This window comes from Cantharellus anzutake (assembly GCF_015039405.1).
Source record: "Cantharellus anzutake strain C23 chromosome Unknown EI90scaffold_139, whole genome shotgun sequence".
Lineage (NCBI taxonomy): Eukaryota > Fungi > Basidiomycota > Agaricomycetes > Cantharellales > Hydnaceae > Cantharellus > Cantharellus anzutake.
Genome location: NW_024067089.1, coordinates 1 through 16,723, shown reverse-complemented (window position 1 = coordinate 16,723; position 16,723 = coordinate 1). Strand labels below are relative to the sequence as shown.

Here is a 16,723-nt window from a genome sequence, read left to right as displayed (position 1 = left end):
TTTCCGCCAGCAGCCTTTAAGTGTCACGTGAGATAAACAACCTTCTGGTGGGGATCCTCTTGCATGTTCTTGCGTCTTCGTGGGTTTATGGGTAGGGGTCGCTACCCTACTCGGGTTCGTGGGCAGGGTTTGGCCACCTTGCCTGCTTACCCAGGGCTAGTGGATGGGGTTTGGCCACCCTGTCTGCTTGGCCTTTCATTTTTCCTGAGACCAGAACACCGCCCACCTCGTTGACTGGGGGTGCATACATGTTGCTGGATCAAAGGGTCTTGAGCATGCAAGATGGTCATTTTGCAACATTCGTATGGATTTTCAACAACAACAATGACACTAGTCAACCGTCATCAGGATTCGTTCAGCAAGAAGAGATTCCAACCCTGCACCTTCCCCTTCTACCAACAACAACTAGCTGACATAACGTACAAGGTCATCAAGCACACGAGTCATCTACTGTCCCTCCACTTCCGACTCGCTTCCCGCCAACAACAATTATGTGACACCTAGCACCGTCAACAACGGCCCTGGCACGATGCGACCACCAGCCATTCATCGAATCCGTCCGACCAGTCCCCCACCTTGAATCGGCACATTCACTCCCTTTGGAACCCATCATTCGTGGGTTGATTCACTGATGGTCAAACAAATGGGAACAATGGTGCTCCGAACACGTCGAATGCATTGAAGATAGCCTTTCGAAGTAAGGTTGTTAGTAGGGGACATGGAGAGTGAAGAAGGGGGAAAGGTGAGTTGCTCGTGCAGTTTGTTCATTATTGTTGCCGCCGTTGCCCATGTTTGCCTCAGCGCTGCCGGCGGCATTGTTGGCATGGCCTATTGCTGTCCGTTCTGTGTGAGGCGACCACAGCAGTGGCATTCTTTCCCTTTGTTGTCACCGTGACCGCATGTTGATGGGAATCTTCCAACCCCCAAATCACTTCGACTCCCCCAGTTCTTTATTTGCGATACCAAGTCCTCGGGAACGTTCCTAAATCATATCAGACCCGCAAACGCCAATGTTGAGACTCGGCCCCTCCCTTTGAGGGATGGTGATATCATTCAACTCAGGATCGACTAGCATGGCGGTCAGCAAGGTGAGATGTCACTCTGGTGTGGATATGAGCTTAAATGGTTGTCTAGCTGCAAATCTTTCGCTGGTCACTGGTTGGCAGTTGCTGCCCATCTCAAGTATGTTGCCTGTCATTTGGAAATCTAGGAGTTCCATCGTGAAAGGCAACTGGATGTTTCAAGTATGTACTGTGCATCTACTCTGTCGACCAGACAACACACCCCTAGCGCCTGGCCATGTATCTGACGATCCCTTTGTGTATACTGTATGTAGTCAGGATAGTTGCATTGCCATGTCATTGTAGGCCATTTTCTCATTGGGAAACACACTGTTGAGGTGAGTGTCATAATTTATTCACGAGCTCCTCTCATGTATTGCATTTAACTCCCTGCAGTGGTTTCGGTTTTACCTTTCCTTTCTATCCATCTTCCGTTGCTCCCTGGAAGTCCCAATGCCATAAGTCATGGATGAGAGCAACATCCAGGCATTTGTGGATTTCCAGGTGGAAGTCTTCTTTTGTTTATTTTATTTTATTTTTTCACACTTTAAATTGCCGAAGGGATCGGGCATTGGAGTATGGTGGACACAAGGAATAGAGTTAGGAAAAAATGTGTCTCGTCGTTCAGCGGAGTTTTCACGGCCCTTTTTTCTATATCATGTGACCCTAAGCAACTAGAAAGTCCGCAGGTCCCTTCGAAAATCAAAATCAAAATGCCACCACAGACGGTCACCACAGGCTACAGACCCACTCAGGATTAGTCCTGAGGATGCCAAAACACCAGTACTCATAACACTACTATCCAAACTCTGAACCAGACGGCACTACATCGTTACAGTTGTCTCATCATGTTATTAGTCTAGCTACTTATACCGCAGCACGGTTACAATGTTACTCCCCCGTTTGAGTATCCCCGCTGAGTGCTACATAACAACAGGTTACGAGCCCGGAACCTAGGACTTAACCACCGATTACTCTTGATATTCAACTACTGCTTGCATCTCTGTTTAAACCCCATGCTTAACTCCTCGTCGATTCACCCCATGTCTGAAGATCTTGTCTCCCTTGGCAAACGCGTGCCAGTCCTGTCAGGAAAGGAGAACTATACTCAGTGGAAAACCAGCATGGAAGACATTTTGACTGACTCGGATCTGTGGGCGTATGTAGAAACCGGTTACACGCTGCCGACCGATGCGATGGAGAAGGCCAAAGCGGAGAAGGCGCAACGTAAAGTGCTTACACTGATTCGTCTGCAGGTCACACCTTTCGTACACACGTTTGTCGTTGACGCTCAGATACCTGAAGCGGCCTGGAAGACCCTCAAAAGGGAATTTGAGGTGACCCGTGCCACGTCTCGTATATTCCTTCGCCGGGAGCTGTATACCACTCGCATGGCAGAAGAGGACAACCTGGACATGCATGTCTAGAAGATGCGCAAGATCTATAACGATTTGCGCATAGCTGGTGATAACTTGCAGGACTCAGAGTTTATCATGGCGCTGCTGATCTCACTCCCCACATCCTGGGATAGTTTTGCGATTGAGCTGAAAGACCTCGATTCGTCGGACACCACAGTGAAGAGCACCGCCAATGATTACAATACTAGCTGCGATCAAGGGTGACTCTGCACCCAAAGGTCATACCTGGCAAGAATGGCACCGCGCTCTGGGACACCTGAACCCATCCTCGCCCAAAAGAAGGCTCTTGGAGCGGTTGAAGGGATGGAAGTCGCACCCGAGTCCACTTTGAACTTTATGTGCGAAGCGTGTTATTCAGCCAAACAGACCACCAAGCTGTTCCCCAAGGAATCGAAGTCTAAATACAAAGAAGTAGGTGACATGTCATATCCATCCCCGGCCATCGACTTCCGGACCCTCCGATCCCTCCGTTCCAACTCCGCTCCTCCCTCACTAACCTCGGAGCCCCCGTATTCTGCAATCCTCTCAGCGCCCCTCAATGGTCACCACCCCCCCATTTCAATTTATTACCTACGCCTCCCTAAGTACGGAGCCCCGAAGACTTCCGGACAGCTCCGACGTCCGCTAGCGCACCCCTGCCTCCGCTGGGCAATACACTCGCCTGCCCTGCAGAGCCCACCTTCGGGCCTATCCCTCCTTTCTGTTTCTGGGTTAACGCCTGCCTTTCCGCTAACCCCGCGAACCGACTCGTCAGTAATATTCAGTCGGCTAATGTTTAAACCCCGTTAGCTCCGCTCCGTTCGGCTCCGCCAATCGTGGACCCGTCCCCGCTGTAACCATATATATATATCCCACTTGTACATAGGTTACGCCCCAGTAGTAAAATCAACTAGAGTTACCCCCCCTAGGTTCTAATTGCCAGTCAGTAAGTTAGGGCACGGACGTGTCACTAGGCACAGCGCTCTTGGCAGAAGTCGCTGAGGCCGAAGCCCTCTGTTACGGAGACATTCCTTCGTCTCGAATCTGGTCTCTGACACTGATGGTGTCAGGGCACACCTGCCTGACCCAGCCCCACCCGGCCCCACTTCACCCAGTACCCCGCCACCCAGTCTTCCCCTACCTCCTCCCCCCCTTCTTCTTTCTTTCTTTCTCCATTCCACTCTCTCTTTACTTATCTCACCTTCTCTTTATTTTCTCTTTATTCTACACGGACGACCTTTCCTTGTATCAATGTACCATTGACCCACCTGCAGCGCGCTCACGACACACCCAGCCCGGGCGCCTCAGGCGACCCCCGCTATGTCCAGCTCGGGCGTTCACAGCAGACGCCCTCGGGATCCCCCACGGGGACACCCGGGTGACTACGGCTGTATGCGAGGATGACGTGGCACCTGTCATGTGACCTAAGCCGCATGTATATAAACATACCTGAAGTGGGAACCAAAGAAGTAGCCTTCTTCTCACCCTTTTCCACTTCAGTCTAAGTGGCCAGGGACTGCCTCCTGAGCCGGGCCCGCCAGTACGCACGCCCGCTCCACACCCTGCGAGGCTTCTAGTGTCGGGCGTCTCACCCAGGCCTCCTCTACCCCGGACGCATCCCTGACAGATGGCCACCAGCCGAAAGACGTATAGTAGTCCTGACATCTTACCGGCTATGGCAGAGCAGGAAACAAAATTACCATCATCTGGGGAAAGGTTGATGAGCATGAGGAAGATGGCGATTGGGTCTTTGTCTGTGTCCTGTGTCAAATTTTCGTGGTGGTTGGAGAAGAGCAAAGAATGTAGGATGCCATGGATGAGTGAGTCCCATTCATCATCATCCAACAAAGCTGGCGAATCAAGCGCATCCTGTATCCTCTGAACACAGTCTTCCTGGCTCCTGGAGAGCATAATGGGCAGAGGGAATGATTCTGCCGAGCAATACCGAACCACATAACAGATAAGGCGTGTAGCAAGTGCTTCATATTTCTGCGAGGTTACCTTCTGAGGATATCTGAAAGGGTCTTGTCCAATGGTGCTGAATGGAAGCGACAGTGAGCGGGTGTATGTGCAGGAAGAGGGGAGGGATTGACTTACTCTCCTGTGCTATTGACCCAGTTGAGGACTAAATGAGATGATGAGTTGACAATTGGGCAGATGCGCTCAAAATACCTTTCGACCTGAGCATCAAGCATTTGCAAGGCTGGGAGGTCATCATCATTGGGTCTCCAAGTGATGGCATTCAGTTCCTGATATGGGAGCTTAGCAGTGAGTTTCAGCCACCAAACAGTGGTGAGGAAGAGATTGATGTGACGTGGGTCAGGCGAGGGATCCATGACCTCGGTGGACTCCCATCTAACCTCTTCTTTCTGAGAGAGTTCAGTGAAGAAGCTTTCCACCTGAGCGCTTTGGTCACAGAAAGTGGAGTAGCCCTTATCCACAGCCCATGTCTGATGGTGCCTTCGTGCTGGAATAACAACCTGTACCAAGGTTGGAACGATATGAAGCTTGACGTTTGGATGGGATTTTCTGTGGCTACGTCTAACAGAATCCTCCTTCAGACCAGCAAAGGCGCAGCCAGGGAATGCACACATGTAACCCTTTCGGATGGGGATGCACTGGAGGGGGGCCACCTTGGACTGTGGACGGACAACCCAGTGGTCAACCCCTAAGGCTTCCAGGATGTCATGGTGGTTGGGAGGCAGCTTACTCTTACTAAGACCCCCATGGACCGTTCGTACGTGTTCTTCCACATACTTGCGATGAATGCCGATTTGACACCCTTGGCAAATAACGACTTTATGGGTTGGATCAATTGCCAGTTGGAGGTGACTGAACTCTGGGGAATTATGAGGCCAGCCGAATGCAGAACAACACCAGTGCTGTCATGGGGATCGACATCTGCACTCGGGGAGGGCGGCTCACTTGGAATATATGCACTTGGGGAGGACGGCACGCTCAGAGGAAGGGATGTGCTTGGGGAGGGTGATTTTCGGGGGAGCGTGGCAAACTAGGAGGACAGGAGGGGGGAGATGCCCTTGAAGGGGATCTGAGCTCCATTGCCTTTGTTGCCTTGGCTCGTATATGGGGGTGTTTACGCGCCACTTGGGCGCATGGAGTGTGAAAGTTGCAGTCCAATTGGGGACAATGGAATTCATTAGTTTCTATATTACGCGAGATGATGATTTTCTTTCCAGCCGAAATATGCTCTTGGTGGACCTTGGACATATGGAGCTTGCGGGCACTCTGGTTCTTGAAATCTTCTGCACATTTGGCACACTTGAACCTCCCATCTACAGAAACCACCCTGGAGAGATACGATGAGCGCAAATGAGGGGTAATGATGTTGGCATTGCACTCACTTTTCTTGTCGACGAGCTGAGGCATGTTTAGGCATGTTTAGGCTGCTCTACCCAACAGAATCAGTGATGGCCGGATATGAGGAAGGGCACATACAAGGTTTTCAAACGAGACGAGCAAGATCTGTTGCGGAATTCAGAGCGAATAAGTGGTGGAATTAGCTGGGGCCCACTCCTTACTTAAGTAACATCATCCAAACAACACCGACAACACGATATCGACAATACAAATGATGAAGAACCCAAACAATACAAGCAGTGCCGACAATACCAAAAGTACCGACAATACCGAATGATACAAACAATACAACCAATGCCGACACACCAAAAACCACGCTGACAATATAAACCGTAGAACATGTAAACACAAACAATACAAATAATAACACAAACAATACAAACAATAACACAAACCATACAAACAATACCACAATAACAATACCTAACAACAACATCAATAATAAATTTGTCATGGTAAAAAGAGCCAGGCGGAGGTTGTATTGTCGGTATAGTGTCGGTGTCATGAGCGATATTGTAGCGGAGTTGACAGAATTTATTTGTTCATTTGATCCGCTTTTGTAGTATTATTACGAAGTGGCTGGAGGCCTGCCTACATCTTTTCCCACTTTCTCAGCGCTCATGCCTTCGCGTCAGCACCTTCCAGACTGGTGAATCCTACTTCGCTGCAGCAGGGCGGAACTTACATGTGCACTTCAGACTACCCGTTGGCACCTAAGTTTCTTCTTGCTCTCACATCGCGCTGCTTTTTCCCAACCACCCACCTCCTCCCCAGTTTTCCTCGCCCATGTTATGCCGTCCTGTTCTTTTCATTGTATTACCCTCTGAGCCCACCTCCCTCAGTATCCTCTCGATAAAGTTCTTCCATCATAAGCTTGATCTGGAAGTCCAGATGTGCATCCGCCAAGTGGGGTCGTTGTCATATCCCGGAATCCCGACCCCGCGCACTCCCACCACATCACACCTTCCTAACAACTTCACCATCCCCTACACCTTGCCTCCCCACTCTCCTAGTCACCTTCCCTCCTGACTGTCTCAGCTCCGTTCTGGTTGCAGCACACCGAACCTTGGCCACTCCCATCCCGGAACCTCGGTCCCGAGTCGGAACATTCGGAGATCCCGGATTTGCTCCGATATCCTGACGGACCTCTGACATCCCGTGACATGCCCTTAAACCCTTCCTCCACCCATTTCATTTATTTGAGTCACCCAACATCCTTCGGATACGCAACTCCGCTTTCAGAGCTACCCGCATCCTTCGGTGATTTCCCTCACGTTATCACTTATTAGTCATCCCCCATTCTTAGCACGACTACCTTCCTACTACCATTCAGTCGGCTAACCCCCTTTATCCATTTGTCTTCCCCATTCATTTTCCGGCCTCCAACTCCGCCCTCCTTGGCCCGACACCTTGGTTCCCCGTTTTAGATATCGTTCGGAACCTTTCGGTACCTCTCGGTATCATTCGGTACCTTTCGGTGTTTTCCCCATTTTGTCATTTCGGGCTTTGACTAAAGTCCTCCCCATCCTCCTTTAATAAATACACGTAGATTAGAACCTGTAGTTCCTCAGTTCTAATCTCGACTAAAATGCCACCCAAAGTCCCTCTGAGTGAATCCTGTCCCTGTTCTACAAGACACCTCAGACATAAGAAATACAAGGACTAACTGAGATGTAACGGAGGCACAGCGCTCCCTCCGAGTCGCTGAGGCCGCATCCTTCTTAGAGCCTCTTGTACCATCCAGCAGAACCGGGCTCCCTGAGAAGCTTCGGTTCACTACCGGAGCCCTCGGACCCCCCTCTAGTTGAGCCCTGCCTGCATTCGGACTCACGCATTTACCCCCTCTTCCACAACCGACGGGTTTTTGACAGTCGTACCAATCATGGAGATACAGGCCAGGGAACTTAGCCTATATATATCCGTTCCAGTAGCGATGTCGCTGTATGCTCCATGCATCCTGTATCCCTTGCAACCATGAGGGAGACACTAGTCGGAAATGCGTCCTCCGATGGGGGATGATGGCAGGCATGGAGTCCCGTTGAAAAGAAAATTTCATTCCATCCATGGCATAGGCTCAAATGAATGCGCGATGAATCATGTCGTACGAACTGAGCACGCAATGGCCATTCAATCGGAACTCGGCATCCATGTTGTGGTCGGAATAATCGTGGTAAACGAATGAGGGGTCTGCTAGGATCTCGGGGTACATTGTATGGCATAATATTGGTGCATGGTAATTGATCTCAGGGCTGGACTATAAGCGTGAAGCTCAGTCTCAGCCAATATGCGTGAAGAATTGAGGAAAAAGAAATGAATGAATATATCCGTGGGCCTGGCACGGATTAGTCTGAAATAATAGGTGGCTGTCCGGGCGAGTTCCTCACTTGGACGTGGGAATGTGGCTGTACGAAAACTCATCCAGCCTACCTTCCATACCAACACAAACAAATCGCCCTATTCGTGAGTGCCTCACAAGAACATTGCTCGTCTGATGATAACTCTATCTTAATGCCCCGTGGCCTCGTGATGACATGGCAGTGCGGCTTTCCCATCGTGACACCCTAGCATACATGGGGGAATGCCTATACATGATGGATATTCTGGTTGGTATCTCCGGGTGTCATTGTTCCTCGGGGTATGTGGTGTCCGTGGGTATTGTCGTGTTAAAAGTGAGAAATAAAATAAAAATAAAAAGCAGTTATGTCTGTCCGTCTATCCCCAGCATCTCCTGCTCCGCGTCTGTTCTATGTGCCGCGTGGCCGGTCCGTTATCGTTGGTTTTCCGTTTGTCACCTGTCTTGGACTTTTTAATGAAAAACACGAGTCTCTATGCCTTTCACTTTGCCAATTAGCGTGTTGAACTTCGTCTGGTTCGCATCCTAGTAGGTGTTTATGTCTCCTCGTCCAGGGGCATTCCATCAGAATGTGTCCTCATCTGTGTCAGTTTCCCGCATTGGTATGCTCTGCTCTCCAACGTGATGCTGAAGCGGTGGTAGTATTCTCCTATGTGAGCGTGTCCTGTTCGAAATTGGAGGAACTCGGCTGAAGGTTTTTCTGTCGAGTTTTCTGAACCGTTTCGTGGGTCTGAGTTTGGGTGCTAGCTGGTTCGCCGCATAGAAACCCAACCTCGGAGGGTTTGGTGTGTTCGTCCATCGGTGTGTCCAGGCTTCTTCCATCTCTCTCTTGCGTAGACTTTCTATGTATGAGAGGGATTTAAAGTTCGGTCAAGCTGGTCTGAGTTTGGCCCCTCCCTTTGCTAGTTGGTCAGCTTTCTCGTTCCCTGGTATACCGAGGTGGCCTGGGCACCAGTGCAGTGCGATTTTCGACTCCTCGAAGTCTGTTAGGACTTTGCACATGGTTTTCCTGAAGTCCCTGGCTAACTCCTGTGCCTTACGCGGCTTACTCTGAACAACACGTTTTAGTGCACCAGTGTTGTCTGCATAAATGACGATGAGGGTGGGTTTAGACGACTTTGCCACATGCGTAGCCTATGGCGCTGAAGCCCATTTTTATCTTGCCATCTTCCTTGTATCGGGATCCATCCGAGTATACGAAGAGGGTGTTTGGGTCGGCTTCACATTCTGCAACGAAATTCATGTGGTCGTCGGGCTTGAATGAGTTTCCGGGGATTGCTCGTCTGGTAGTAAGGAGAGACGATGGGAGGAAAGGTGCGATGGTCACCATATTGCGTTTTTGCGATGACTGGGATCATTTGTTCGCTAGGTAACACGGAAGTGGTAGTTATGGACCTGAGTTGGCCTGAGTCAGCCATAACGTCGGCGCTATCTCTTATACATGCCTGTACTGAGAAGGTCATGCAGGTGCTTCGAGCTTCCACAAAACAATGGAGAAGGTCTGCTCAGCACGGTGCAACCAGGCTCCCTGAGCTGGTGGCTGCATGGCCAAGTACAGCCCCCCTGGGGTGTACCTGTTTGAGCAAGAGCGAGACAAGCGCTCAGCACGGTACTGGATCGCCTCTGCCGGGACTTTTTTTTTGTCTAATAGCACGGGTCATGCCAGGCGACCGCTTCTCGCTCTCTGATTGGCTCATTCCAGGGGGATCACGTTAACACCGAGTTTTTTCGGTTCGATGGATACATAGTGGTTTCGACAAATTTTCGACGCTGGGAGCAGTGACCACGGCAGCCGAGGCACGTGATGTGCGCGTCGATTAATCTTATCCTTATAACTGATGGACGCCGCCTGAAGTGGCAATACCTGCTACTCCCACATCGACGCAGCGTCGCAGCCCACTTAGAAGTCACTCTGGAGCCGTCTTTGCACGCTGTGGTACTAGGTGGTACTACAAATGTAAAATATCATTAAGTTTTAAATCAGGACCGCACCCCCAGTCTGCATATACAACCCCACTGACATTATGAACCTGAATTGAATGCCACAGCAGTATAACACTCCAAGACTGGCGAAGGAGTTTATGTGATATTATTTGGTTTCGGTGAGTAAATACAAGCAAAATGTCATGACAGTGTTCGAGAGAGGGAGGTGATTGGTTTGTCAACAGCAAGGAGAGCAATGCAGACGGTGTGTAAAAGCGCGCGCGAAACCTGAGAGTAGGCAGGAACCTGAGAGGACAGGAAGGTAGTCAAAAAGAAGATGGAAAAACAAATCACAAGAGGGATATTGAGAGCGGTGCGCAACACATGCACCTTGAGTAACAATCGCCGGTCAGGGCATGGCGTAGGAGCCAATTCCATTGATCGTTGATTGACAATGAAAAATCATATAGGCCGTGAGCGATCGCTTCTTTGGTTAGATGAAAATCGCAATCAGCTTCAGTGGTAAGGAGTTTAAATGGCCAGGGGCCACTTAAAAAGGCTCGGTGTGGAGAGGACGCCATAGTGTGGAGCAAGAGTTTGGGCAGGAAGGAAGTGCAGTGGGAGGGTTGGAGGATTTGGGCAGGAAAGAGTGGGAGGGTGGAGGTTTGGGTGTAGGGCCAAGTGGTGAGTTAGGATCTGCAGCGGTGAGGGACAACTTGGGTTAGCTTGGTAAGCAAGTTGAGGTAATCTGGAGTGTCAGAAAGCTGAGGTAAAAAAGTGTCAGGGCACGGCCTAACCGGCTACCCTGACTCCCTATGCCGGAAGGGAGTTGCTGTAAGACGATCCGGAGTGATCTGAAGAACGCAGGTAATCTCGCTTAGCTTTCGCTTAGCTCCCGCTTCCTATCTTCCGTCCACATGTCACCCCTTTCCCACACCTCGCTTACGATTATCCGAATGAATAGCTATCTTTTCATGTCGTCATTCTATCGGTTATCTTCTATCTCGTTGTAGCCGCACTCTAGTGGGTAGTGGTACCCATGTATATAACCCCTATCTCCGCTGAGGGTGGCACCTCAGTGTTAACAACGACTAGGATTCTCGGGAACACCCTTATTGTCGCGAACTGACGTGCAGTCCCTGACAAAAAGGGAATAACCAATAACGGTGCTCAGGTATTCAGTTTGTGCACGCAAGACCCGCTACAGAGTAGCGGGAATTTCACACGACTACTTTTGCTCCCTCAAACTGGATGGCCGAGCTTCCGATGTTGCCCATTTCTCATGGGGTGGCCATGTGGGTAAAAAAAATCGAACCCCCTCTGGAAACAAAAGCCTCGCAAGCTCCGCCAACAAGCTCCACCAATCACGATGGTATCTAGCGCTGAATGGTGCCGCATGGTCCTGCATTTTTTCAGCGCTGATGGGACCTTGCGGGTGTTCACTAGTTGAGAGAGGGAATGGGTATCGGGGCAATCAGGTAGAGGCGGGCCCTAAGGTTATTCAATTAAAAGAAGTGAGTTGAAGAAAAGTAGATTACGCACTGTGTAAGCTAGCGGTGGACTGAAAAGCATTGGGGGATTGACGAAGGGTAACAATCGATAGTAATTGGAGGGCCCCAGGATATCCTCAAAATAGCCTGCTGCAATTACCACACCGATACTTGATGTACACCCCCTCGTGCAGGAGTTCCATCTCAAAGAGTGCTTCGAACTCCTCAGTTACGAAAGCGCTTGCCTCAAGTCCAACGTTTTGACTAGGCTGAGAGGACAATCTTGCTAGCTCTTCTGCTGCTGCCAAGATATACCGTTTCCTAGCATGGAAGGTGGTCAATTCTTCCTTGAGGCTCCAGTTGCTGCCTTCTGGTAAGCCAAAAAGTGTGAGGTCACTGCAAGCGACCTTTGCGATCTTGCACACGTCAGGATGCAAATCTGTCAATTGGTACGCATGTGCAGTACCCTCAGGCAGGACTGACTGAAGGACCTCAGCCATCGTGTAGGCTGCAGAGGATGGTTGGCAATGATTGCTGTTGGTCAGCACATACCAGTGTGGAACTTGTTGGCAGCAGAATCTCAGAGGCTGGCTATTTGGATCCCATGCATTGTTGCATGGGTTCTCACAATGGTTCTCGATAGGCTAAGCAGTGGTTCAGTAATGGGTCAGGGTTTGGCTAGGGTGCTTACATGAAACCATTCAAGTCCCTCTTGGAAGAACCGGCTTAAAAAAATTGCGTAAGACCCTGTTAGTAGCTCTGGGCATTTCAGGATCCTTACATCCAAAACCAACCCTCATAGTAGTGAGGGACTATGTTCCCTGCCTGTGCTTCAGAGAAGGCTTGGCGATCAAAGATAGATTGGATAACAGGACATGAATCTATCAGTAGCTCAGGGCAAACCCGAGGCGAAAAGTTAGAAACATACGTTTGATGTCCCTCCAAGACCGGACAATGGAAACCCCCTTGAGCTGAATTAGCTCACCAGGGTAAACGTCAAATGAACTAGGGGAGAATAGGTGTGACTTGCTTCTCTCCGCAACGTGCTCAAGACTTATGAGAGCTGCTCATGAAGCTCTTCTGGAACTCCATTGGCAGATGCTGAGATTTCGGCATCCCAGTAAACCTCCAATTCCACTAGCTATGGGTGGTATTAGCAATTAGTAGAGGTTACGATGATGATTCTTGCCTGATCCTGATCCTCGTCCTCATCCTCAACAACATAGTGTCAGCCAGGAGTGCTGGATTGACTCAGAGCACTCACGGGTGGGGGCCTAATACTTATTATCTTCCCCTTTCCGCCAGTCTCCACCAGAGTCTTTGCAAAGTCTTCGTCTTCACTCAACGTGGAATCGTCCATCCAGTAGACACTACAGGAGGCTCAGCTACACCCTCACATATCGTAGAGCAAGGGCTCACAATTCGCCCACCCGGTATTGAAATCCCACCCCTCCTTTCTTCCACCATACTGGACCTAGCCCAATGTCAGTCAAGTGCACTAATACGAAGCTTTTTCATTTTCACCATAAAACGAGTCTTCACTTGGCTGCTCTGACATGGGTGCAAGGAAGAGCGGGATCGATCGGTTTGGCCAATGCCGACAGCTCCTTGTTCTGTGTGCAATAACTCTTGCCCTCAACACACGCCCTTTCTCTGGAAATGGACTGCGAACGACAAGGCCACCCCGCGCGCCCAACCTCGTCCCAAGAGGTACTGATGCGACCTCTTTTTGACAGGCCCTGTTCTCCACGTCATGTAAGTCGACCGAAGCGACCGAACGTATAATCCCCAGGGATGACAGCTCAGAAATATACTTCATCCGTTCTCCACCACATCGTCGGATCTCATCTACCTCCTAGCCACAGCTCACTCTTGTGAGGATTGCAATCGCCCCTTGGCAGTGCAATCTCTACAGGCACAATATGGCCGGGCTCAATTGACTTGGAATCTGCGTGATTCTCATGCACACATCTCTCCAGATGCGTTGTTACGCTCTAAAAACCTTTCCCACATGCAATCCACACGTGTGTAACTCTCAAACACGCGCCTGTGTTGATTAGGTCGTTTTCATGCCAAGTTCGCGCGCTTGTACCTGCTCTGCTTACTTCGCTCGTGTTCACGACTCCCCAGGCCCACACTCATGACCTCTGGGCCATCCACCCACAACTTCCATGTCCACATGCAGGAAAACATCGCGCCCACGCATGCTGAGAAGCTCGCGCTAGTCCTGCCCCATGCGTTATTCACGTGCTGACGGCATTCTACACGTACATTTGCACCTTCTAGGCACACTCCCACGTGTGGCGGTTGAGCAATACTGGTAGATGTCATATCCATACAATCCTGACCTCCGCTCTGGGCTCCCGGAACTCCGAACTCCGACTTCCGGAGCCCTACTTCCCTTCCGTCACCTTCTCCTTGCCGACTCCCAAGAGGTTATCCCACCTCCGGCTCAGACACCACCTTCGGTCCGACTCCGGAACATTCCGGGTCCGACCCCAACCTCGACACCTTCCAGACGAGTACGCAAAACCTATGCTCCTGACTCCGGACCTCCGCTCCGGTATCCCGTTCACGTCTCATCTCGGAACCTCCGGTCTTAGCTCCGACCTCGGACTTTGACCCCACCTCCGCTTATACCCATTGTATTGGTTAGCTCATTCCATTTAATTATGTTTGCCAATATTCCGGAGTTTAACCTCCGAGTTCGGACTTTCCGGACTTACTCCGGACCTTGCAACTATTGCATTGTCCATTTCAATTCCGCTATTCTCCCTCATTCCTATTTGGGCTGCTGCTTCCTTTCTATTCAGTCAGCTAGCCATTCCCGACTCCCATCCTCCTTCCTTCCTTCTTGGGCCTTGGCCCTTCATTCCTCCTTTGGGAAACACCATTGAGTCAAACTCTTGACCCTCGGTGTTGTTCCTCTTTCCATCTCCCTTTGTCTCCTTTTGTCCTACCCTTGTTCCTTTTGATTCCGGACCCCTCCTTATATACAATGTACCTAGTAACTTGTAACCTCAGTCCGAAATCGACATGAATTCCCCCAAGAGACTTTCCCTCTGCTAGATCCGAAATTAGGGACCCCTAGGACAACCAGCAATGGCACAGCGCTCCGCATGAGTCGCTGAGGCCGAGGTCCTTCCACGATAAGTCTCCGATTCCATTCCGGAGTCGTCCGAGTCCGCCACATTCTAACAGTAGACACCTGAACGCAATATGTTGAATAGACTAGTCAATTAGTGACATAGCACTTGGCGGCTACACTCATGCTATGACGAAGGGACCTGAGGTAAGACCAAAAGATGATTATTATTTAGCCTAGCTAATCATGACTTGTATTCCAACAATGAAGAAGGGATAGACGCCCTTGCCAGAGGCTGCTGTTATTTGGATGATCGCCACATTGGTGGATTTCTGCATGCGAATATATCGACGCTGAGATCCTGTGGTATGGTCCATGACCTTGTGCCTTGCTAGACGACAATGGATCTATACGCTCCTGCTGCCATTCATGAAGACACCTTGCTCAGCCAGGGTTGAGGCCCTATAGGGGTACCGATTTTGCGCTGCTAAGCCTACCTAAGAGGTGGTTTTTACCAAGGGGCCCCAAGATCAATGTGGGGGCCCCTTGGTAAAAACCACCTCTTTGGCGGGCTTAGCAACACAAAATAGGCGCCCTGAAAAGACAGTGAATCAATTAACATGTAAATAAGTAGCGTAAATGTAATCGAAGAATGAAAGGAGTTGGACAGAGTGAACAGATTAATCAGGTAACGTAAAAAGTGAGTAGAAAATGAAGGAATAGGGCGAGTGAAGAAATGAGCAGCCAAACAACAGAACAAATGAGGAGGCAAAGGGACATCTCTATGCCCTAAGACCAAGCGAAGTCCCCCGGACCATCAAAACTCACGTCTGTAGTTTGGTGGTGAGTCCAGTCCCAAAAGTCAGTGTGAAGATGATCCAACACTATGTTCAAACACGATTTCAATTATCAATGAGCTAAATAGTAAGAATCGGAATACATACACGAAGTCAATGGCATGAATTATGTTATCCACCTTCCCCCCATGGTGTCCGCCATGTAGCCATTGCCTGCTAGCCACTGGAGAATTTCTATAAAGCCAAGGGATCTACTACCGTCATAGTAGGTCTACTATGATCTGAATTGATTTTAAAATTCCCACGGCATAGTAGGATTGAATGGAAAGGACTGAATTGGTTCTGAAAGTCAAGTGGCTCGACTACCGTCATAGTAGGATTGAATGGCATAGTAGGATTTTTTTCTCATGGCTAGCAAGTGAGGATGTCCACTTGCTTTTTTTCTCACGGCAAGCAAGTGATGATGTCCACTTGCTTTTTTCTCACGGCAGCAAGTGAAGATGTCCACTTGCTTTTTTCTCACGGCAGCAAGTGACGATGTTCACTTGCTTTTTTTCTCACGGCTAGCAAGTGACGATGTTCACTTGCTTTTTTTCTCATGGCTAGCAAGTGACGATGTTCACTTGCTTTTTTTCTCACGGCTAGCAAGTGACGATGTCCACTTGCTTTTTTCTCACGGCAGGCAAGTGGAGATGTCCACTTGCTTTTTTTCTCACGGCAGGCAAGTGGAGATGTCCACTTGCTTTTTTTCTCACGGCAAGCAAGTGAAGATGTCCACTTGCTTTTTTCTCACGGCAGCAAGTGACAATGTTCACTTGCTTTTTTTCTCACACACAGGAAATGAAGGGTAACCTTCAACCTCCTGTGAAGCCGCTACAAATGGGAGCCAGGAACTATACAGTTTTCAGCTCTTTGCTGACTTTCCATAATTGGTACCCCCCCGTGGGAAGATTCTGGGCGAGCTGCTCGCCCAGAAAGTTCCCACGGTTGTGGCTGTGATGGTTTCTGGGCGAGTAACTCGCCCAGAACGTTCCCACAGTCTGCATGCATGCGGGATTGTGGAACAGTGAAGGGAAAAATAGGAGAAAATGGGGGAAGGGTACCTGAGGGTGTGTGGGGTCAGGGGCTGTGCCCTGACAGCTAGCAAGTGACGATGTCCACTTGCTTTTTTCTCATGGCAAGCAAGTGAAGATATCCACTTGCTTTTTTTCTCACGGCAGCAAGTGAAGATGTTCACTT

General features: G+C 49.8%; 1 protein-coding gene across 1 annotated transcript; it reads right to left on the bottom strand.

Annotated features, from left to right (window-relative positions):
• Nucleotides 1-11,739: 11,739 nt before the first annotated feature.
• EI90DRAFT_3022088 (uncharacterized protein) lies at nt 11,740-13,357 on the bottom strand (the record flags this gene model as incomplete). The annotated part of the gene is made up of 8 exons (XM_039057736.1): nt 11,740-12,110; nt 12,231-12,246; nt 12,294-12,327; nt 12,384-12,483; nt 12,531-12,573; nt 12,867-12,972; nt 13,000-13,076; nt 13,247-13,357. 8 exons carry the CDS (start codon nt 13,355-13,357, stop codon nt 11,740-11,742), a joined length of 858 nt encoding a protein of 285 aa, XP_038908777.1.
• Between the last annotated feature and the right edge of the window lie 3,366 nt (nt 13,358-16,723).